The sequence below is a fragment of the Cydia pomonella genome, chromosome 15, assembly GCF_033807575.1.
Source record: "Cydia pomonella isolate Wapato2018A chromosome 15, ilCydPomo1, whole genome shotgun sequence".
NCBI lineage: Eukaryota > Metazoa > Arthropoda > Insecta > Lepidoptera > Tortricidae > Cydia > Cydia pomonella.
This window is the reverse complement of record NC_084717.1, coordinates 18,730,541-18,754,820: the sequence shown is the minus strand read 5'-3', so window position 1 is coordinate 18,754,820 and position 24,280 is coordinate 18,730,541. Positions and strand designations below refer to the sequence as shown.

The following is a 24,280-nucleotide window of genomic DNA, read 5'->3' as shown; positions in this document are numbered from 1 at the left end:
GTCAAGTTTTGAAGAACTATTAATCGACGTAATCGAACGTGGCACCGCACCGTGCATCTACTCAACTCAACACGGCAACGTTAATCTGCCCGGCGCGGGCGCGACCTGCGGTGCCCGGTGCAGTAACGTGTGTTTTTACGACGCGGCAACGTATATTCGCACGGTGGATAACGTGCCGCGCTCCGACGCGACACCGCGTCGTTTTACGTTTACGGCGCCGTGTCGTGGACATGTGGCCACGCCCATAGTCGGCATTGATAGCAGCGAATGAAATAAAGCATAGGTTAAGTATAATACTCGTAGTAATAAGCTACTAATACGGAAAATGTTCCGAAATAAATGAGTGTTTAATTTAATATATGTAAACACTTTATTGTACATAAGACAGTTAAGATACAATACAACTGAATGTTTTCAATGTACAAAGGCGAACGTATACCTATAAGGGATTTCTTCCAGTCAACCTTTGAGAAATTGAGAGTAAAAGTACATGAAAGACAAACGAACACTATGTAAGAAAAAATAAACTATGGTTCAATTATTACACAAGTAAATAATTGAAACATGTAGCCTATATTCTAATAAAGTGTATGTTTCCTTGAATAATTGTACAATGGTACCCATATCTTTGCAATTCTTACATAACGTCGAGGATTGCGCAATACCGCGTAACAAATGCAGTAGGGCGACACTCCTTTTGTTCATTCTCGGCTTCGTTCGTCTCAGCAGCAATTATTAGGGTACGCACAACTTGACGTCCCTATGCGTGCACGACCACAGATAAGATAATGACTTGAATTTTGTCAATCCTAAATAGCTGAATCGCTGTCAAACTTCGGTTTTGTAGGAAGTGTCATTTCTGTACTATTATTTATTATGTGCTTGTACATTTTTAAAAAACCTTAATTAAAAGCTATGGGAATATTTTTGATTAAGAAAACCCTGTGTAATAATGGGTTAGACCCACACTATTCAGGCCCATACATTTTCCCTCTCTTTTATTTATCACATGAAAACTAAAAGAGCGCCATCTACAATCCGCTTTCACAGAAGGCCTTCCCGTTCCCGGTAACTACACTGAAGTCCACACGCAAGTAACGCATATTGCTAACTTCAGATCAGACCTACTAGGCCGCGAGCCAGGAACAGATTTCCATGACATTAATGATAAGCACGTTTTCGAGATTAATTGATAAACACGTGTATGTAAATAGTTGACATTGATTATTATGGTGATGACAATTAATTTGAATCTCATGAGCTTAGTACTGTAAAGTAGTATGTAACACTTGTTTGTAACACTACCTGCTTTTCGACACATACTTAAATGTGTTGAATTGAATTGAATGACCAATAGCCTCGGCGACAACTCGTTTAGTGGTTAACGGCTATGTATGATGAACCCTCGTGGACGTCAGCTGCCGCTCCGTTGGTTGGGGAACGGCAGCCACCGAAACACATAAAAAAAATCATCGCCTTCCGTTTGATAGGTACTTTGTTAGATGATAGTTCAGATGCTATTGTTACTTTAAAAAAATCGTCAGCCGGTCATATCGCGGTGGTAAATCCGTCAGCTGGTCCCATGAACATGTAAAAAATAAGTCCTTTACCTTTTTATAATAGCAATAACAAATAATCAAACTTTGCATGTAGCATTTCATCAGGTGAAACGCGTGAAACGCCATAAATGAATTATGCAATTTACACATTACGCATACTTTGCGGACATAAAGTGGTAAGACGCGTATTTTTTACATTTTTATTTTACAGCTGACGGTCTTTCCACCACGATACAAGCGGCTGACGGTTTTTTTTATTTAAAACAGCATCTAAAATTCTAAACTATCATCTGACAAAGTATCAGCCGAGAGGCGATGACTGACGACATATGCTCCTGGCTCGCGGTCTATACTCTAAGTAGCCGTTTAGCAACTAACTTCACATCAATGCGCGCGCTGATGCATACCTGCGTCCCCCTGCGTCCTTGCAAGAAAGAACGAACGATTCTTAAACCAGTTCACTCACTCATCCCATTCAGTTGATCAACAACGCCGTGTTGATCAAAATTGTATCAGTTCGATCGCGACCGCTGTCACTGTCTGTTATTACGTGTTTTTGTGATAGTAAATAAAAACATGTAAGTAAATTTTATTTTTATATTCTCATTAGTAACATCGCCCGTTGATTTTAATTGACGATAAAATTAAAATGTAATTAAGCGCATCGTTTGAACATTATAGCTTTTATAACTGTGTAACAATTTATTTTCGATTATACCTACCGGTTTTTAGAATTTTAGATTTAGCACAAATCACCCTTCATTATATCAAATCAAAGTCGTAGAAAAAATGTTGTGTAGGTATTTTATTTAAACATAATTTTATTCTTCAATGTCACATTTCTTTGTTAGAGATTCGATAAGATTGTTTTTATACCAGTTTACGCTACTAAAGGAAAAAATAATCGGTGCGTGTTTTTACTAGCTACCCCATACCTATCATGTACCTTGTCTACCAACCAACCTATATATAAAAGTAAATTAAGAAATATGTAAATTGTTGAAAATTTTGCTGTCGTGCGCAATTACGGAAAAAAAAATTTACTCGCAAAAATATCGTGTAAATGCGCACCATGTACTTAGTTAGTTTACAAAACAGTTTTAATGTATTTCTTAAGCTCGTGGTGTTTTAAAACTCGACAATTATAGTGTAGCAATAAATCGAGCGTTCTCTCGGTTACCATGATGCTTCCCTCTGGAGAGGCGTTTTTCTGTCCACCGCCATAACCGCACCCACATTTTGGTTGTTTCCGCCATCTTAGTGCGTAAATTTTAGCTACGGAGACGATTTTATATCTTTATTCATAATATTATAGCAGATTATAGCTTATAAGCGCTGCTAATTTAACATTTTAGCTGAAACGATTTGTCTCTTTTTTTTGTCCTGTTTTTTTTATACTACGTCGGTGGCAAACAGCATACGGCCCGCCTGATGGTAAGCAGTATCCGTAGCCTATGTACGCCTGCAACTCCAGAGGAGTTACATGCGCGTTGCCGACCCTAACCCCCTTCCACCCCTCGTTGAGCTCTGGCAACCTTACTCACCGGCAGGAACACAACACTATGAGTAGGGTCTATCGGCGATCGGTCCTAGTCACACCTCATGGAAAGTGAAAACAGGGCCTAAGATGGAGCTCACCGGTTCAGTAGTAGCCTATTCACTTTTGTTTTAAAGACGACTGTACTTTCATTCAATAAAATTCCAAATTTTAACTCCAGACATAGGGAATTGGTATTAATTTACAAGTACAAACGTTTTAGATTTGAATGAAGTCTGTGGAAAAACACGAGGCAGGTACCTACGGCTACAAATTATATGCATATCTTACCCCCGCCTACGCGTTGTTTTGTTTTTTCATTAGAACTGTTGGATAAAACACTATTTTGAAACTGCTGTAGGTGTTTTCTATGTATTTAAGTATTTATATATTAAATAAATATAGTTGTTTAAGTACCCACAACACAAGCCTTACTGACTTATTGCGGGACTTAGTCAATTTGTGTAATAATATCCTATAATATTTATTTGTAGGTTTAACTCTTCCAAATTCTGGATATCAGTTGTAAAAGGACTTAAAAGGCGTGGTGTCTCTCTGGAGCCTTCGTCGCTCCCCTTGTTTGTTTATGATGACGTCACGTGTCTACCCAAATTACTAGTAAATTCAGCGCCATATATAAACTAAACACATTGTTTATATTTTGTATTGACTATGCGAAATGCGTGGCAGGGTTGACAACGCACGAAAAAAATGTGCATAGATTTTCGCATTTTTTTGGCATCTGTCCAGCGGGACAATTCGCCAGTGTCAAGGTTGGGTTACAAGAGTTCGGTTGTAAATGTCAATCCAAAACGTTTTAGGAGCGTGATCAGATTCTACTCATGTAGGTTGATATATGTAATATAAAGAGAATAGGAAGATCTTTATGATGATTTAAGCCAATGTAAAAAGATGGTAAAAAGTGTCCTCGTAGAGCGCTACGTTTTCCGGTAGTTGCTTTTAGTGAAGTGATAGCCACGATGTATTGCCGTGTGTTTAGTAAAGACTGGGCGCTTTTCAAGATAAATTCTTCATTAGCTGCGCACTTACACGTTAGTTCACTGCATAATACTCGTATTACTAACATTTTACATAACATTCTTCTACCTCATGTTGTCCCGGCATTTTGCCACGGCTCATGAGAGCCTGGGGTCCGCTTGGCAACTAATCCCGGGAATTCGCGTAGGTACAAAATCGACTACCGTCTGACCTACCGACCCAGAGGGTAAACGAGGCTTTATTGGGATAAGTCCGGATTCCTCACAATGTTTTCCTTCACCGAAAAGCGACTGATAAATATCAAATGATATTTCGTACATACGTTCCGAAAAGCTAATTGGTACGAGCCGGGGTTTGAAACTGCGACCCGTACTTACTAGACATTGTTTGAGGCTCAATAAATTCGTACAAGCCCTGACTAAATTCGTCCACATTTTAATTGCTTCCTGCGACAAAATACTTCTTCTAATCAGAGGGCCTACCGCGAACCACGTTCGACGTGTTGCCTCTCTGTCGCACTTGTAAATTCGTACGTAAGCGTGACAGGGAGGCAACACGTCGAACCTGGTTCGCGGTAAGCGCTCTGAAGTCTAGGTTGGAGTAGGTACGTTAGTAATTTAGTCGAGTGAGGACTACCTATTTGTGACTTTGCATGCCTAAAGGACACAACACAAGTCACAAATACTCGCCACTCGACTAAATTACTAACTTAGTCCAAACTAGCCTTAATTCGTCTTAAATTATATTGATCCACAATGAACTTGGGTAATTATTAGAAATATGAGCAACGAACGTTAAACGTATATATACTTTAAAAGTTTTAAAACTGTCACTGTTGTGGACAATCTCGTCAGTTTTTGAAGAATAAAGAGGGTCTTTACGACCTGGTGTAGTGAAAAATACATTCCTGGGTGCTTAGCCAACGTGCCACTCGTTAACGCTCCATAGCGTAGCTATCTCTCTCTATCACTCTTCCATATTAGTGCGACAGTGACAGTTTGCGTTTCGTTCGCTACTCGTTATGGGCATGTTGGCTACGAATCCTGACACTATCGGGAAGAATGTCATGAACAGTTAATATTGTCATTATCCTAATCATCGCACTGTCAATAGTGTACTTTTTTTGTGGTTAATAGTACTTGTTACTATAATAAAACCGTTTAAGAATATTTATCATACATCAGTACCCCTAGTGTAAATAAATTCGATTTCGAAACGTGACGTACGCGTTTGCGTTTAGTCTCATTTTGTATGTGATTTAGAAAGAGCGCGCCAAGCGGGACGTATTGGAAACTCAAAATCCTATACAAAATGAGACTTAACGCAAACGCGTTCGTCACATTATGATGTCGATTAAATTTACACTAGGGGTACAGGTATCTGTCGCGTAAACGGAGGATGCCTCGATTCCAGCTCTGAACTGGACACTGGAGGCCTTGGTAATTTTTTCTGAAGTTGGTATTCTAAAGAGACCACACCAGAGGGCCTACCGCGAACCACGTTCGACGTGTTGCCTCTCTGTCGCACTCGTAAATTCGTACGTAAGTGTGACTGGGAGGCAACACGTCGAACGTGGTTCGCGGTAGGCCCTCTGAAACGCGTCTTAGCGGAAAGGCGTATGAGTCGTGAAAAAAAATTAAGACAAGTTGCAAACACCAACGTAAAAAGACCTATTACGCGGGAAATGGTTTTAATCGAGTTATAAAAAAAAAACGTTTTTTTTTTTAACTTTTTCGTTAAAAAAAATGCCGGCGCCTGCGACCGAGGAATCTCTACGCTATATATTTCAAGGTGATTACATCATCGCTAAAGATAGGAACAAAACAAAAGGGTGCTTGGTGGCTTGCTTTAAATAACTTTAACGGCCAGATGGGGAATGGATGCAAGAATGCATTGTTTGGGGTTTTTTCATGAACGGTAGCAAATAAACGTATGGCCATAGTCAACACAGCATCGTGGGCTTGACAATAAAATGTACATTTTGACGCTTACAACCCCTCGCCTTTATTTGTTTGCTGCCTGGAGTACCTGGGATACTCGTGTCGTGTGGTGCAAAAAAAGTTTTTCAAAGTTAACTACTAACTTTTAACGACCGGTCTGGCCTAGTGGGTAGTGACCCTGCCTATGAAGCCGATGGTTCCGGGTTCAAATCCTGGTAAGGGCATTTATTCGTGTGATGAGCATGGATATTTGTTCCTGAGTCATGGGTGTTTTCTATGTATTTAGTATTTATAAATATTTATATATTATATATATCGTTATCTAAGTACCCTCAACACAAGCCTTATTGAGCTTACTGTGGGACTTAGTCAATTTGTGTAATAATGTCCTATAATATTTATTTATTTATTTATAACTACTAAGTAGACAGAGTAGACTTTATTGTCTGAATACGAGTACGATACGAGAGAAAAATACACGAGTACGAGAAATGTGAGGTTTTCTGCCCTTCGACACTCTGTGAAGATATCGTGTAGATACTGAATGTTGCGATAAAAATGTTGGCTATCTTAAGATGTTTTCCTTGGCTGGACTCGACGGCTGAATTCTTGCGACTGTTTACATATTTTATATTTCACCAATCGCGAAGGCAAGCAAAATAAGCGTCTTTGATCCAGCTTTAGCAAAAATTCTTTCGTGTGTACAGCTGTTCAGGTCAATTCGAACTTATATTTTGATATGACAATGATGTTATTTTGTTATCATTCGCCCGTGCGTCTTTTTTATGGTAGAGGAGGCAAACGAGCAGACGGATCACCTGATGGTAAGCGATTACCGCCGCCCATGGACACCTGCAACACCCTGGTTGTAAGTGCGTTGCCGGCCTTTAAGATGGGAGTACGCTCTTTTCTTGAAGGTTTGAAGGTCGTATCGGTCCGGAAATACCGCAGGCGACAGTTCATTCCACAGTTTAGCTGTGCGAGGCAGAAAGTTTCTGGAAAAACGCATGTACGAACAAGTGCATATTATATGTATGTGGAATTGTGGATCAGCCATATTTTGCGGGGGAATATATAGGTCACACAGCAATTTATCTATGGCATAGGCACCAACATCGAATCCGCGATTGCCTATTTCATACATTTTAAAGCCACAACGTTTTTGCAATTTCGTTGTAGGCCTCAGTAAAAATTGCTCAGTATGACCTATATATTTAGCTCGAAAAATTTGGCTAAGGGTTAAAAAAGAGACCCTATAGAGTACCTATTCTTCTTAATCTACATCATAATATGAAAGGTACATCATAGTTGCTACATGAAAAACACCCTATCACCTGTAGGTACTAAATGTATTTTATATCTATGATGACGAAATAATAAATGATTGATTGATTGATTAATTGCAGAAAAGTTTGTGGAGGAACGTATGAGTTTAAAACTTGATCCAAATGCGCGATATTTAAGCTAAATATCTTGAAGAAACCTTTTTATCAATCTTACGGTTGCCTGTTAAATTTATTCTCAGTAGCAACCGGTACGAAAAAAAAAATCTGACAGACAATAAAGAGTTCATGTCAAGGTAAACCAAAAGTCACGAACAACCTAGCCTTATCTAACCAGAGTACCTCTTGTTAGTAAACATAAACACTGCTAGCGTCCTAAGAATCCGTATATAAACAAATGAAAAAAAAATCGATTACGACTCGTCGAAAAAACAGAACCGGTCTGGCGTCTCGGATCACTAGAAGGTGCCCTTGAATAACCCACGATGTAAATCTGATCATACGTGGCCCTTATATCGTGGTAATAAGATTCAAATATTGTCAGTCAACACTGTACACAATAGTACAGATAATTCATTGTTTGAAACTAAGCTTTATTGTGATGTGATAAGAGCTGTTTTTGAACAGCGTGTCGATTGAGGGACGGGTGATGCTCAGACCAGACAGTAACCAAAGAGTGATAAATATGTACCTAATGTATTAATTATTCCGCGTGGTCATTGTTGTATGGTACTGTTTATTGTTTTTGTATTTATTGAACCTTGTCCAAAATGTAAAATCTGTCACCTTTGCTATTTATAATTTGGAAAGGTGAAATTGACCTTGCCTCATCTCTATTACATAAACGTATCTTAAAATAATGCAAAAAATACTATTTTAATATTCTCAGTGATTATGTACTCAGATTTTTTTGGCAAAATGCCTTCTATCTTATTCTGCTCGTAATGTTTGAATTAAGAATTCGTATACCAAAATACAATCGCCTACTTTTCCCTATAGGCTCCCTACTCAACTATAATGACTTTATTACGAAACACTATAGTGAACTATAATGAACTTGACCACGTGTCACAGCAAACGAGTTTCTTTTTACTAGATAATTTTGTGTAGTTAAATATGGAAGTAGTATTGTATACAATAGTGATATAAATGAAAAGAAAATCCTGTTATACCACGATTGTATAAAATACAATATTGTAACTTTGTGGCACATATTAAGTATGTTTTGAAGTTACAAATATGTACGCAATACGTACTATAATCTATACATTCACAAGGCTAAAATGCGAACATAGTACAATGATATCAAACATGTTTAAACGGGTCACTCACGTATTTTAAGTCGAAAACAACACAACGCAAGCGTCTGACTACACTCCTCGGTACGGAGTGAAACATATCGAGCGTTTTCGACTTAAAATACGTGAGTGACCCGTTTTAATATATTTAATATGTCTATGTCTCACTGAGGTTTTGTTATTAAAATACTACAATGATGATGATCGACAGTCTTACATATTTCATAGTCTCTGGTAGGCGCCGAATATAGGCGAGGCGATTTTAAGCCTGTTGCTCAACCAACGGGTTGAATTGAAATGTTTGGCATGGGAGGCAATAACGGGCAAGTTTTTTTTTTTTATACTACGTCGGTGACAAACAAGCATACGGCCCGCCTGATGGTAAGCAGTCTCCGTAGCCTATGTACGCCTGCAACTCCAGAGGAGTTACATGCGCGTTGCCAACCGTAACCCCGCCCCCCTCGTTGAGCTCTGGCAACCTTACTCACCGACAGGAACACAACACTATGAGTATGGTCTAGTGTTATTTGGCTGCTGTTATGGAATTGAGAGGAAATACCAGTCAGCTGATATTTCCCCTTTTCTCAGATATGAGAAGATTAGGTAGGTCTTGCTGACGGGGCGGCTCCTAAACATAGTGCGATAAAGACAACTGCAGCTTGGGTGAAAAATCCCGCGTAACAATCTCAGAAATCCAGGTTTCGTTCTCGACATTTACCTCCTCCAAAATTTACCAATCGTAACGAAATTTTGAGAACGGAATAAGAAAGAAATTATCTGCGTCTGATCGTTTTGATTTTTGCGTTTATTGTTGCCGATTTTGTATGCTAGGCGTCTGATTACGGCGTATTTATTTGGCTGTTTTTAGTGTTTAAATTAACCTAATTCTTATAAAAACAAGAATATCAAAAAAAGCAAAGCGTACAGATTGGTACTAATGAACTCATATAAAAAAAATATCCATCTAGGGCCAAAATCCAGCGAGGAAAATGTCGAGAACGTTTGTATGGAAAAATGACCAATTAATGTTTCCTCTTAATTCAAGAAATATTTTATGGTAGTAGTATGGTAGTAGGTAGTAGTACAGTCACGTCTGAAAATCGATACGAAAAATTTCCCAAAAATATGTATACACTACCTTAATATATGGGCAATAAAGTCGTATATACATATTTTTGGCACTTTTTCGTATCGATATATTCTGACGTGACCGTACAATGTTAAGATGAAAGTGGACGAAAGCACCTTTCCCATAATCCATAAAAATCCATAATCCTAATATTTTTCTCTGGATATTAACAATTACAGCGGTCTAAGCATGGTCGCATTTTTATCGGCTGTCACCTTGCCTGTCACGTTCTAACAAGTTTGTAGGTGCGAAAGTGACAGGCATAGTGATAGGTGATTAAAATGCAACCATGCTCCGCTCAAAATATTTTTACACAATATGATGTATAATTATGGCTATATCCTTTTCAACTCTTTTGATTTTTTTAAATAGTGGCTTTTATAAAATTGTATGGAGTTTTGTTTTCGCTTCTAGTTCATTGAATAAACAAAAAACTGTCCAAAACGAAGGGGCATAAAAATATTTTCCATAATGTTAATATCCAGAGAATGGGGATTATGTTTGTATGGAGATGTGGTCGTCCACTATTCTCTTAATACAAAAAATATTTGTGGTGTTTCTAACACAGAATTGCCCTCATGCTTCAAGTGCAATAAGGTTATTTTTATCTGAAATTCCAACATAAATTCTGATAAAAAGATCCTTATTGCACATGATGTCATGAAACATAAGGACCCTTCTCTGGTGGAAAGCCACATTTTATTTACCAGAATAAAAACATTTAGTTCAAGGTTAAGATGCTATAGGTAAAGTATTCAGTAGGTCAACGAAATGAAAAACTTGTATAAAACAATATTAATAGCTGTGACCTGTAGACCTTGCGAACACACATGGCTCCGCCATTTTGAAATATTTCTTCCAAATTTGAATCGACAAAAAATGTATACTATTATCGAACCTGCTTACAAAATTTCATCGGTTGTGAAATGCTACCTGTGGCGTTAGCATAGTAGTTGGTCGCATGTTTATCACCTGTCGTGTCATGTCACTTTCGCACTTACATACTTGTTAGAACGTGACAGACAGGGTGTGTAATGTTTTTAATAATAGCATTTTGCGAAATTTCATTTTGCATAATTTGAATTGCATAATTTTCAAACGCAGAAATAATAATTTGGTGTAAAAATAAATAAAACGTAAAAATAAATATACGTTTGCATTACTTTAACATGTACGCCGCACTCCCCGCCCCGCTGCACGCCCCTCGAGCGTCCACTCAGGCCTTACACTTACACTCTGTATTTTTAGGTATTTAAATAAAAGTAAACAAAATCTACCCTCAAATGGAAACATTACCTGATCAAATAATGTAGGTTAAAGTCAGATCGTTTAGTCACAGATTCAAGTGGTTTTATATTAGGTTGGTTAACCAATAAATATTATAACTACCCGAAAATGTACAAATTAAATAAATAAATAAATATTATAGGACATTATTACACAAATTGACTAAGTCCCACAGTAAGCTCAATAAGGCTTGTATTGAGGGTACTTAGACAACGGTATATATAATATATAAATATTTATAAATACTTAAATACATAGAAAACACCCATGACTCAGGAACAAATATCCATGCTCATCACACGAATAAATGCCCTTACCAGGATTTGAACCCGGGACCATCAGCTTCGTAGGCAGGGTCACTACCCACTAGGCCAAACCGGTCGTCGGTTGTTTGTTTACTTTTATTTAAATACCTAAAGATACAGTGTATAGCCACTTCAAATTTCTATTAATGCCTTTCTATAAATATCGTAAAAACAAGAACACTAAAGTAGTCCAAAATGTCTTTACGACACGGTTGACTAATCTAACAACATTATAATGCAAATTACATAAGACGGACAGTCCATTTCCATTCATCTGTTTCGTAATTCAATTTGTTGCCGACTCAAGTTCAATGTCAGTGTCAGCGGCCGATTGTAAGATCAGGCAGATCGTAATGTTCCTGTGTAATGTTTTGACGGTAGTACATTAAACCAATACATAGGTAGGATAGGTTCATTAGGTTGCTTCAGAAGCCCGAAGGGCAAACTGTCCAGAAATAGGAGCCCCGATCGGCCGCCGACATCAATAAACCTAACCCTCTTTCGACATGCGGTAAAAACACGATTCAACGCTTTAAGATTACCTATGCATAACTGGTCAGTCCGTAATATTACGCCATCGCCATAGTTGCCAGTGGATATTATGGAATTTAAATATGCTACGTATGTTAATAAACTTAAGTTATAGTAGGTGCTGATTGAACAAAGATAAAATTTATTTCATTGAAAAATATTCATTAATAAAAACAATCATAATACGCTTAAATATACACCGTGTTTTTTTTTATTTGCGTTAATTTCAAGGGTGCATTCCTGAGCTTAAATTAAGTAACTTTCTCAAAGACACCGGTATTCTAATTAACTCCATTTCGGAGATAATCAATATTTTATTTTTATCTTATAAAGCCCTTACGAGTGTGTACACTAACCTTAGGGCTCGTTCAGATATTGATTAGTGTTTAGACCGGGTTAATACATTTGCTACTAAACGTAAGTACTATCTCGGACGATCGATGTTCCAAATGACATTGACATGTCACAGTTTTCAATTGTTTGATTGAGATAAATGTAATGCCCGTGCAACAACAACGCTATATGCAACAATTAATTACTTTTTATAACAAAAAAAAAATATTTATATCATATTTTTTTTGGAAAATAACTATGTCATGTAGTTTCCTTAAACGTACTTACCAACACCCCGAAGTTAACGGAATTGAATAAAAACACGGTTTATAGTACCTATATAAATACAGTAAAATAAGTCACTAAAGATGAGGAAATGTTATTTTGTTATACAAATAAGCTTATATGTTTTAAGAACATTTTCCTGCCTTAAACATAATAATAAGCCTGTTCTTTGACACATAATGTAGGTACCTATTATAGATCGTGTCATTTACGAAGACGCTTCCCATGACTCCTATCGTCATGTTATTAGAGGTTAGATTCGATGACACGAACTGTATAGGGCTTTTCGTATTTCTGATTACTTATTAGAGTCATTAGACATTAGACGCGTACTGTCAAGATAAACATTTTCGTATTTCAAAATCATGCCACGCTTAATATTTGACAACTGTTAGAATAAGGACCTTTCCCAGCTCCAAAATCTGCTTTCTGACATAATATATTTACCTGCCTAACTACTACCTTTTTCTGTCTTAAAATCATGCCAAGACAACTGTTAATATTTCAAGGATATTAATATTTCCTATTTCAAAATCGGGCATAGCCAGAACAGTTAATATCCTGACAAATGTCATCCTCATAAACTTGTTATTTTCTTGTCAGTGGAGTATCATCGGCTGTAGCACGGTCACATTTTTATCACTATGCCTGTCACGTTCTAACAAGTATGTAAGTGCGAATATGACAGGCAGTCACAAGTGATAAAAATGCGACCGTGCTTCTGCCGCAGCTTTTCATATCTTTGCGTATATTACTGCCAGAATATTACCGGACCTTTTCCTGTCTCACAATGATGCCTAGTCTGATTTTTGACTTGTACGAGTATTGTTAGGATACTAAAGTAATTTTTTCTATTTCAAAATCATGCCTGGCCTGTCAGAATATTAATGGCCCCTATCGGCGCTCTGCACACAGCCATACGCTACGCCTGTCCTATTGACGACAGAAATCTCATACGCTACACTCCGATGACGCTTCGTATGCGGACTTATTTGAAGTTATACGTGCTCGTAGCGCTCTCGTTCTACGCGCGTATTACGATACGCTTACACGTCTCTTACGCTTACGGTTCGTGTGCTGAGGGCCTTCCTGTTTCACAATCTTACTTAACTTGGTCTTCGACATGTACCATCAAGATATTAACGGACCTTTTCCTGTTTCCTGTTACAGAATCATGCCTAGCCTGATCTTTGACAAGTGTTGCATCTGCATCGAGCTGAAGACTGGATGCCTCATCATCGGCTACCTGGAGCTGGTGAGTTAATTATTGCTCTAGAATAATATAAACGTACATGTCCCAAAGACACTGCCCCAATAGGCCCTTTCATCATTCCTGGCATTAATTGTGGCAAGCCTTTGGCATATATCTAAGGAAGGAACGGGTAATAAGAATGGGGCCAGTACAGCGGTGTCACGTACACGAATTCGAGTCAATCGTGCAGTCTAACGCCACAACGCGATTGGTTGATGAGTTCGCATCACGCGCGCGATTGGTCGCAACTAGTTGCGTTAGACTATACGATTGGCTCGTGAGTGACACCACTGAACTAGCACCATTCTTACTGCTCGTAAGGCCCGGCCTTAGATATATGTCACCGTGGCAAGTGGGTAGTCAAACACTATTACGTTTACCTTGTCATTTGATTTGTTTGGCAATGTCTGCAATTTCGGCCAAAAATATTGTGACGCAAAGGACAACCAAGGACAAAAGTGCGTACCATCCTTCCAGTGGTCACTGCTCTCATAGCTATCAAAGTGTTACGAACTTGCGACGGATGTGCTTATAGGTAAAAAACTTAAGTAAGTCACCTGTTGTATGTAGTTGTGACGTGTTCGAATAGACATTTGTTTTGTTTGTGTGTGTCTTTTAAACATGTATTGTCTATTCGAACACGTCACAACTACATACAACAGGTGACTTACTTAAGTTTTTTACCTATACATAGTTCCGCGCGTCACAATTATCCTGATAATTTCATTTACCAAACCAACAAACTTATCGCAGAACGTTTAGTTAGTCTCTCGCTGCCGCTGTAGCACGGTCGCATATTTATCACCTGTCACCATAGCTGTCACTTTCTAACAAGTATGCAAGTGTGAAAGTGACATGCATAGTGACAAGTGATTTGTGTCGGCTCAGTGATAGTGTAAAAGTTAGATACCAAGTACTTTTAGAAGTATATAAGGGTAGGGTTGCCACCTTTTTTGTGCAGAAAAATAGTATTTATATAAAAAAATGGAATTAACTGGGAAAATGGAAAAAAAATTGAGGCGAATTGCGGTGTTCATAAATCCAAGTCACATACGATGCGATGTCATCACATTTGTATACCCCTTTCTTTGGTAATGAAATATTCTTCATAATATATTATTTTTGTCAATTGTGCTATACACCGTGTTTTTTTTTTTTTTTTCCGTTAATTTCAAGGGTGCATTATTGAGCTTAAATTAAGTAACTTTCTCAAAGACACCGGTATTTTAATTATGTCCATTTCGGAGATAATCAATAATTTATTTTTATCTTATAAGGCCCTCACGAGCGTATACACTTGCCTTAGGGCCTGTTTTCGTATTCATTAGTGTTTAGTACGAGTGTGTACAATTGATAGTAAACGTACATACTATCTCGGACGATAGATGTGCGATTTCGAAATGACATTGATATGCCATAGGTACATTAAAAAAATCAGCCAAGAGCATGTCGGGCCATGCTCAGAGTAGGGTTCCGTAGTTACTCTTCCGTCACAATAAGCTAAACTGGAGCTTAAAGTATAGTAGATTGTTAACCAAGGGATGAACTGGATGTACGAGTTTTTACTATGAAGGGGAAACTTTTAGCGATAACTCAAAAACAACTAAACTGATCATATCCGCTATAGTTTTCATTTAATGTCTTTCTTAAGCTCTACTTTCACATTTTTTTTTATATTTTTTGGACCTATGGTTCAAAAGTTAGAGGGGGGGGGAGGCATTTTTTTTTCTTTCGGAGCGATTATCTCCGAATATATTCACTTTATCAAAAAATGTTTGTTGAAGACCCCTATTAGTTTTAAAAGACCTTTCCAACGATATCCCACACTGTAGGGTTAAAGCTAAAAAAAAATCACCCCCACTTTACGTGTAGGGGAGGTACCCTAAAAAAATTAAATTTTTAGATTTTATTGTACGACTTTGTCGGCTCTATTGATTTATATGTCCATGCCAAATTTAATTTTTCTAGCACTAACGACCACGGAGCAAAGCCTCGGACAGACAGACAGACAGACGGACATGGCGAAACTATAAGGGTTCCTAGTTGACTACGGAACCCTAAAAAGGGACAACATGATCCGTCCCTGAATCGCTCTCAAACTTCGGTTTTGTAGCAAGTTTCCTTTCTGTACGGTAGTACTTGTTATTTATTCTGTAATCGCACTTGAATATGAGCTGACATATAGCTAAACTGTTCCTATATACTTTTTATATAAATGAAGCCAAAATAATTTGTATTAATTAATTAATCAAAGCCCTTACGCAACGGGATGGTGGGCCTCAGGAAATTCACTTCAATAATACTCATAAATTAGTGTGGGAATGGGAGCGCCGAGCGTGGTGACCTCGCGGTCGCGGCCATCAGATATATCGGAATGGCCAGCATGCTAAATATATCTGAGCACCCACTTCGTTTCTTCGCATTAGAAAAAATGTTAATAACCTTGACATGTATTTTTATTAAAAAAAAAACTTTAAATAAGTTTTTGGCAAAAAATTTATCGCTGACTTTACTTTCCTCCAATTCCTCCATAGGCAACCAATACTCATTGAGACATTTCTAAAAACTCCAAACACAATTAGATTGCTTTGTTTTATCATAGAGTTCCAATGGCCACCTCCTGTATCCATCATCAGATCAGCTCGATAGTACCATAATATTGCAGTGTCACCCAACTTACATATGTCTGCAAATTTTCAGCTTCTTTGGAAGTCGGGAAGTGGGTCAAATTTAACTTGCAAGATTTGACCCGTACATACATAGTAGGTACATTGCAAGTTAATATATAAAGCTTGTAGCAAAAGAATGTAAATGATCGTATATATATAATTGTTACATATTAGCTGTAACTTATTTTTCAAGTGTTTTCCAATTAAAATATATGTAAAGATCGCTTACCTTCTTTCTAATGCTAAATAAAACGAAGTATAGCGCCTTGAAAGTGTTCAGATATTTGTGATCACCGGCCAATCCAAAAAAATCGAAAGATTCCCTCTTCGGTGGAGTATCTGGGTTTGTCCTTAAACCACATCCACAAGAGAGGTATGAGCACTGTAAAAGTCATCTCGCTTTATGGGCTAGGGCACAGCACAGCGGATGTCATTCCAGATCTAGGACGGGGAAGGACCTCCACCTTACAGAAAACCGCAGCCAAATAACACTAGACCTGTCGGTGAATAAAGTTGCCGCGGAGCACAACGAGGGTGCGGAGTGTTAGGATCGGCAACACGCATGTAACTCCTCTGGAGTTGCTGGCGTTCATAGGCTATGGAGACTGCTTACCATCAAGCAGGCCGTATGCTTGTTTGCCACCGACGTAGTATTAAAAATATATAAATCCATACTATAGTTGTTTTTATTATAGTACGATTGAAATTAAAATAGCTAACAGTTTATTTATTTATTTTATTTATTTAATCTTTATTGCACAATACATGAAGGTACAAATGGCGGACTTAATGCCTTAAGGCATTCTCTACCAGTCAACCAATGGGTTAAACCAGAAAGATTAAGTAGGTGCAGTGTATTTTAAAGTAAATGAATTTGTAACCGAGACTATATATGAATATAAACTTACACATATACTTAATACAAATAAACATACATATACTCGTATTAATACATACATAATTATACCAAGTGTGAATCATTAAGTTGATGAAGATGAAAGTTTGTCAAGGAAATACTTGCGCAACATGCGCTTGAATGTGAATTTGGTCTGCGCTGATCTGCTAACCAAAGCAGATAAGCTATATGCTAAAACATGTTTATGCTAAATAAATCCAAAATGTCCTTGTGTAGGCGACAATCCACCAATTTATACCGGGTGAGTTTGGGGTCGTGATCCTGAATGCCAAAAATGTATTAAGATGGTCATACTGAACAAGGTTTCCCATGGGAACGATATGAAAATCGTGAAAAAAATGACCTCTGGGCCCATACGTTTTGCCTACTTCAGGCCCTCGCTCGAGGTGTCTATTAGATTTTTTTCTGCGACCACAAAATTATCTTATCCGTTTTGGTTAGTAGATCACCTTGTATCAAACTGTTAGCTTTTTAAATTCAAATCTAGCCGGCAAATAATGTTGTCAGTAACATTCATGTGTTCGTCATAGTACTAAAAGTATATACACACAAATAAAGCAAATATGACCAGACAAGAAAATCAAGATTTAGAAGCTAGAAATAAAGATTGCATAAGAGCAAATTTGTTTTACATATTGTTTTGTTTGAAAAGCAAACGAGTACTGCGTCTTACGAGTAGGTACTACCTACATACATAGTTTGAATGTACATATAATATACTTATAGGTATATTGAATGACATTTATTCCATAAAAATAAACTAACTTATCTATTAAATAAAACAAAATTAAAACTAAAAACGAATACAAAATAAAATTAAAATATGTCAAAAATTTTGGCCCCTTTGGCATGGTGCCGAGGATGCTAGCAGCATTTCCCCGCTGTATTGCGATGCTAATACGTTGTGCGAGAAAGCTGCCAGCCCTTCAGTCATCTGTGAAGTCGACCAGCCTTTTAGATAATTCTAAAGTTGTAGAGCATTAGGACCCAACGAGCCAAGCGTCTCAACCCCAAATGGCATAAAAATGTATTCGAGGCCGAGACCCCTGTACTTTTGTACTTTAAGCTTTTCGGCCCCTTTAGCCGCGGCACCCGCATTATTTCTGGTTCCGGTGAGGTGGGAAGGGGCCAGTGTGTCTACACAGGTAGCGTCCTACACTAGCACCCTTCCGAAACTCCAGGGAATCAGGGATATACCGTCCGGTCTCTTGCCGCCGTCTCTGGCTACGCCAGTTGGCTCCAGTAGAGCTGGCACGTTGACGAATGCAAGAGACCGGCGAATATGTCCTAATTCGTCGACTTCACTACCGCAGGCAGGGGCACCTGCATGTGTGGAGCACAGATGCGAATTCCAATCCGAAGACAGGTCGCGATGCGGAGGGTGGTCGGCGTGAGGAAGGTTCCAGTGTTTGGTGAAGGATACGTCCGGAGCCACTCACCGGACTCCCTCGACGCCGAAGCCAGAAGTCTGGCCCGTTCGCGACCTGTACTACGGCTTAGGAGGAGAGGCTTAAGTAACTGAAATTTGGCACATGTTTTCGTCCCAGCTCCTTTGGTAATTTGGATGAGTTGGGAAATCCTTACTCGGGCAAGCACTTCATAGTTAGTTTTTAACTTTATTAAATCGTATGTATAAAAGCCACCTGTCAATAAAAAAAAAACAAAAATAAAATTATCTGTCAGTACATTTGTCCTGAATTGGCTTTTGATCGAAATAATGATGTTAACAAATGTTAATATTTCAACTCGTCAATTGGATATAGTCAAACAAATATAAGAATGATTTGATAGGTCACTATTTACTTTATTACATTAATATGGAAAACTAGGGTCAAAGAGGGAACAGTGGCTCAGTAAAAACTATCCGGGTACAGGTACCGTTCAGGGACCGGGTATACGCGTACACAAATAAAACTACCTATCTGTAAAATCATCTAAAACTGCCATCAAAGTTTGGCCTCCCGGGACGGCTGAGTCACGTAATTCTTAGCTCCCTAAAGCTATTTTGAAGACAATAAACCGTGCGTAGCGTGACCGCCCCACCCTAAAATTCTAATGGCGCCTTAAGTGCTTTATATATAGGTACCTACACAAAAAGTCTTATCGTTTATTTTCTTTTGCATTACTTAGTAATTAACCTTATCTCTGTAATGTTTGTAAACAGCTAAAGAATATTCAGATTTGTACAAAGTACAAATGTATGCAGTAACGATTATCAAACAAAGGTTCTTATTTTGGGGTATCGTAACCTTGGACTAACCTATCCCATGACATTGACATTAACATTATATTATTATCATTTGCCGTTATTGGCCACGTGCTGATAAGCTCATCGGCGTTGGCGGTCTAGCGGAGGGGTAATATCCCCGGGCTTGTACCAATGAGTTTCTTGGAGTTATTTACGAAATATGATACGATGTAAACATTTTTTGCCAGACTGTTTTCAGCAAAATAAATTATCGTGTAACTAATTTCCCCTTTGGTTTTATTTTATACTACGTCGATGGCAAACAATCATACGGGCCGCCTGATGGTAAGCAGTCTCCGTAGCCTATGTACGCCTGCAATTCCAGAAAAAAAAGGTTGGTTGGTTGGGTTGGTTTGAAGGTCAGATGTCATTCTTCCATGAAAAAAAGGTTAGGTCAGGTTTTTTGTCAGAAGTAATGGTAATTCTACTGGGTGGATACAAGATACTGCCAGCCCAATTTCTGGCAGCATGCCCTACTTACCTGGGAAATGCTCCAGATAGTATAGGTCAGATGACAGTCGCTTTCGTTTGCCAATTCTTAGGATTACGTTGCAGAGCGGACGTCAGGCTCTCCATATGAGTCATGGTAATATGGCGATCACAACTTGAAGATAATGAGATTAATTAATTCGTTCTTTATTTTATCAGTATCAGCAGGCAGCATGGTTCAATTTCTATTGTCACTATGCCCGTCACTTTCGCACTTACTCATACTAATTTTATGTGTATTCAAAATTCTCATATTGCTACTGTTAATATTGATTTGTCTTTCAGCTGTTAGTGTTTGATCCTTTCGCATTTTATCAAAGGTTAGCTGGAAGAGATCCCTTTTAGGGATAAGTTCGCCTTTGTCCATAACATTTTTTTTTTGTTTTGTTTTGTCTGCAACGTGCAAATCGTTAACGCTTCGTAGCGTATCGTAGTCATCTCTCTCTATCGCTCTTCTACATTAGTACGACAGTAATAGAGAAAGATGACTACGATACGCTTGGCTACGCGGCCTGGTGACTAAGGTCATAAAGCCATCTATTTCACTCTTGGTTGGTCTTAACCAGGGTAAAGGAGATAGCATTATGACTTTAATCACCAGTGGGTATTGCGGTAACTATAAGCTCCTAGATGAGAATATACATGAAGTATTTTGCTTGCAACATAATTGAGTTAAAGAGGTCAGCGTAGCCTATTTAAGGTGACATTAAAGTCAATTACATTTGTATGGGTCTTAATTGACCCGTAAATTGCCTGCACCGATATTTTTAATTCAAATATGCTGCCGCCCGCATTGACCTTAACAGTATATTCATCAATGGGTCAATGTAATGTCACTACAAGGTCGAACACGTTTTATACTAATTTATTCATGGCGTTTTCCCGGCATTTTTGTTACGGCTACTGGCCTGGAGCCTGGGGTCCGCTTTGGCAACTCTAGTTTTTACGAAAGCGACTGCGATCTGACTTTCCAACCCAGAGGGTAAACTAGGCTTTATTGGGATTAGTCCGGTTTCCTCACGATGTTTTCCTTCGCCGAAAAGTGACTGGTATCAAGTGATATTTTGTACATAAGTTCCGAAAAATTCATTGGTACCGCTAGGCTACCAGCGCTTTTATTATAAGAGTGTGGCCGCTTATTTAATTGCAATTGAGTCCACGTTTAGTAACTTTAGCGCTAATGTAAACTAAAAATATGTACTTACAAAAAAATTTTTATAGTACCTTTCCATCGATGTTCATTGGAATGTTATAGTACAAAATTTTACCCATGGATGACCTCATGCTCTTTGTAAACGCTTTTTATCCCGGATAAGCCAAAACTAAAATATCTTACCCCTGGATTTTTTATGATTTTTCCATATACCTATTGTCATGTTTTCGATTGTGGGTACACTACAAAAAAACAAAAAAAAAACTTGTATAACAAAATTATGATCTATGCCTGACGTATATAATTAGTGTATATAGCTCCAGCTTATAAAACGAACGAAACAGAACAAAAACAAGTTTTGTATAAATAACTTAAATTCGCTGTATTTTTTTAACTATAATATCTCTATGTACATAAACTAATTACAGGCATAGATATACCTTATCCTATTGTAAGTACAAAGTTTCAGAGCAATCTATCTTGATATTTTAAAATGAGATCGTAACTACGTTTGCACGGAGAACCGAGCTTGCGGCGGACACTTAACTTCTATGAAAAACGGCATCGTTAAAAGCAGGTAGATAAACAATATGGTTTACTCTGAGTGATAGCGTAGTGGGTTGTTGTGTAACGACAAAGTTAAGTTGGATTAACATGTTTGTATTTTTTGCCGACAATCTTAAGGGGTCATTTTTAGTACAAGTAACTATAGTAGAGTAGACTTTTAACCAAGGGATGAAAGCATTCTTTACTGTCGAGGTAGTTTGGCGCTTGAACGCGGTGAGCGCGCCAATAGTCCGAGACTGAAATGGCGCCTTTCACCCGAGATAAACACTACGAGGAATACAAGTAAAGTAAAATTAGTACCTGCGTACGAACGACCATTCCAAAGTTTTATCTCGCCAGCTCACCACACAAAGTTCTTTGTTATTATAGTCAACAATAAACATGTCACTGCGTCACTCGACCGTCTCAAGCCAGCGGGGGCATCATCGTTACATCGCCTGTCACTTTCACACTGACCTATTTGTTAGAACGTGACAAGCATGGTGACAGGCGATAAAAATGCTTCCATGCTTCCCCCGCAGCTTATCTTTTAACGACTGACGGTATGACGATTACAAGCCCCATTCAACGAAGTGAAACAGTACCCGCACCTTCGGGCGTCAAAACACAACCAGGGTTGGGCAGTATTTCAATTACATGTATTTGAAATACAAATACGTATTTTGTATTTGTATTTCAAATACCACTTGGGGAAGTATTTTGTATTTGGTATTTCAAATACCATACTCACATGTATTTTGTATTTCAAATACTTCAAGCTTAAAAATACATTTCTACAAAATACATTTTATAAAATCGTATTATGGACTGTTATTAAATTTAGCTAGATCTAAGCTAGGCTAAGTGAGTGGGCGTGTCTTTATAGGTATAAAATGCGATGGCATCCAGAATACTGCTCCCTTGAGGATTGGCAAAAGTTATTTATTTAGAATCTGTAAGAATTGAGCAAGAATAATGACGATATCTATCGATATATATATCGTCTTTGCATGATAAATGGCAGGCCATCATCATCTGATCATCTGAGAGCAATTATAATAAGTCATCATTTTAATAATAAGAAAAAAACAACTAAAACTCTGCTCCTCCGCTCCAGTCGAGATAATGTTTCCATTGACTGGATACGTTCATTCACCAACAACTCTAAACTTGTCTTACAATTAGCTACATGCATGAAATTTTTGGAGAATATCAATCGATTCTTCTTCCATTTATTTTTTTAATAAACCTGCTATCTATTGTACCTACTTTTCCCAACAACTTCCAAAGTTGCGAATATTAATGTGGCGCGCGCACGGTTACACCAAAATGCACGGAAAGATTCACGTAAAATAAGTTGTTCGTTAATTACGTCGTAAAAAAATGTATAATATTTATTAAGGCACTTAAAAAAAGCTAATATATACTTATAGGAAATAAGTTTTATGGAAGGAAATTCGTTCTTCAATTCATAATAACCTACAAAAAAAAATCGGCACATAAGTTAAAAAAAAATCGTTAAATGTATTTAGTATTTTATATTTAAAATATATTATTTTTAACAGAGTATTTTTGTATTTCAAACACCTGTCACCAAAGTAATTTGTATTTTATATTTCAAATACAATTTTTAATGTATTTTGTAATTTGTATTTTAAATACGATGAAGGCAGTATTTTGCCCAACCCTGAACACAACACACCGCCGCAAAATGTATCGGTGATAACAAGATTCGGTCGCACGATGAAGAAGACCGTGAGATTCGACGTTTAGTATTCCACAGTCCGTATTACATTACATATCCGGACATCGAGCAGTACGCACTTACATCCAAGGATAGGAAATCCACCAAGTAAAACTGATGGTGGCCCAGAATGGTGTGTGGTGTCGCTTCGGATACTGAGCTGAGGACATCAGAGAAAAATACAGGAGACGATAATAATTTCAAAATGTCTCTCGCTGCCGTGGTGCTGGTTAGCGCCGTAATAACGTTAGCCACCATATTGTCTGGCGTTATTGCAAACAACGCATCTAATCAACTGTAGATGACTGTATCGAGAAAACATCAGAAAAAAGGACCGGTCCTCTCACCGTGCAACCCGGCGTAGGTGCGCCGCCGTGACAGCAGACGATCAACCCCATTATTGTGTAAACTGTGCAAACGTATAGTGAAATAAAAAGTGCGTATTTTATTATTAGCGACAATTTTTTACCGGTTTTTATCTAAGGGCCATATCCATAGTATAAGTTGGTATAGAATATACTACGCTCGACTAGTCGCGTAGGTCGCGTTGCTAACAATAACTTGCAAATCGCAGACGCTCTGTAGCGATCGAAACGCAACTGTCACTGTCACACTAATATGGAAGTATGATAGAGACAAAGCGATTCGTTGTCGAAGCCATAGCGATTGTCACCTTAGCTAGGCCAGCTAAACACGCATCTTTAATTTACAGTATCTTCTAATACCACAAACCCAATATAAACCTCAATACATACATACATACATAGGGTAAAGTGG

General features: G+C 38.0%; 1 protein-coding gene across 1 annotated transcript in view; it reads left to right on the top strand.

The window, feature by feature from the left end:
- Positions 1 to 1,978: 1,978 nt before the first annotated feature.
- The window catches only part of LOC133525555 (uncharacterized), a 55,342-nt gene continuing 33,040 nt past the window's right edge, over positions 1,979 to 24,280 (top strand). Inside the window, exons 1-2 of the mRNA XM_061861853.1 lie at positions 1,979 to 2,137; positions 13,657 to 13,741. Coding sequence (XP_061717837.1) covers positions 13,661 to 13,741 — 81 coding nt within the window. The 5' untranslated portion in view covers positions 1,979 to 2,137; positions 13,657 to 13,660. The remainder of the gene's footprint in view (positions 2,138 to 13,656; positions 13,742 to 24,280) is intronic.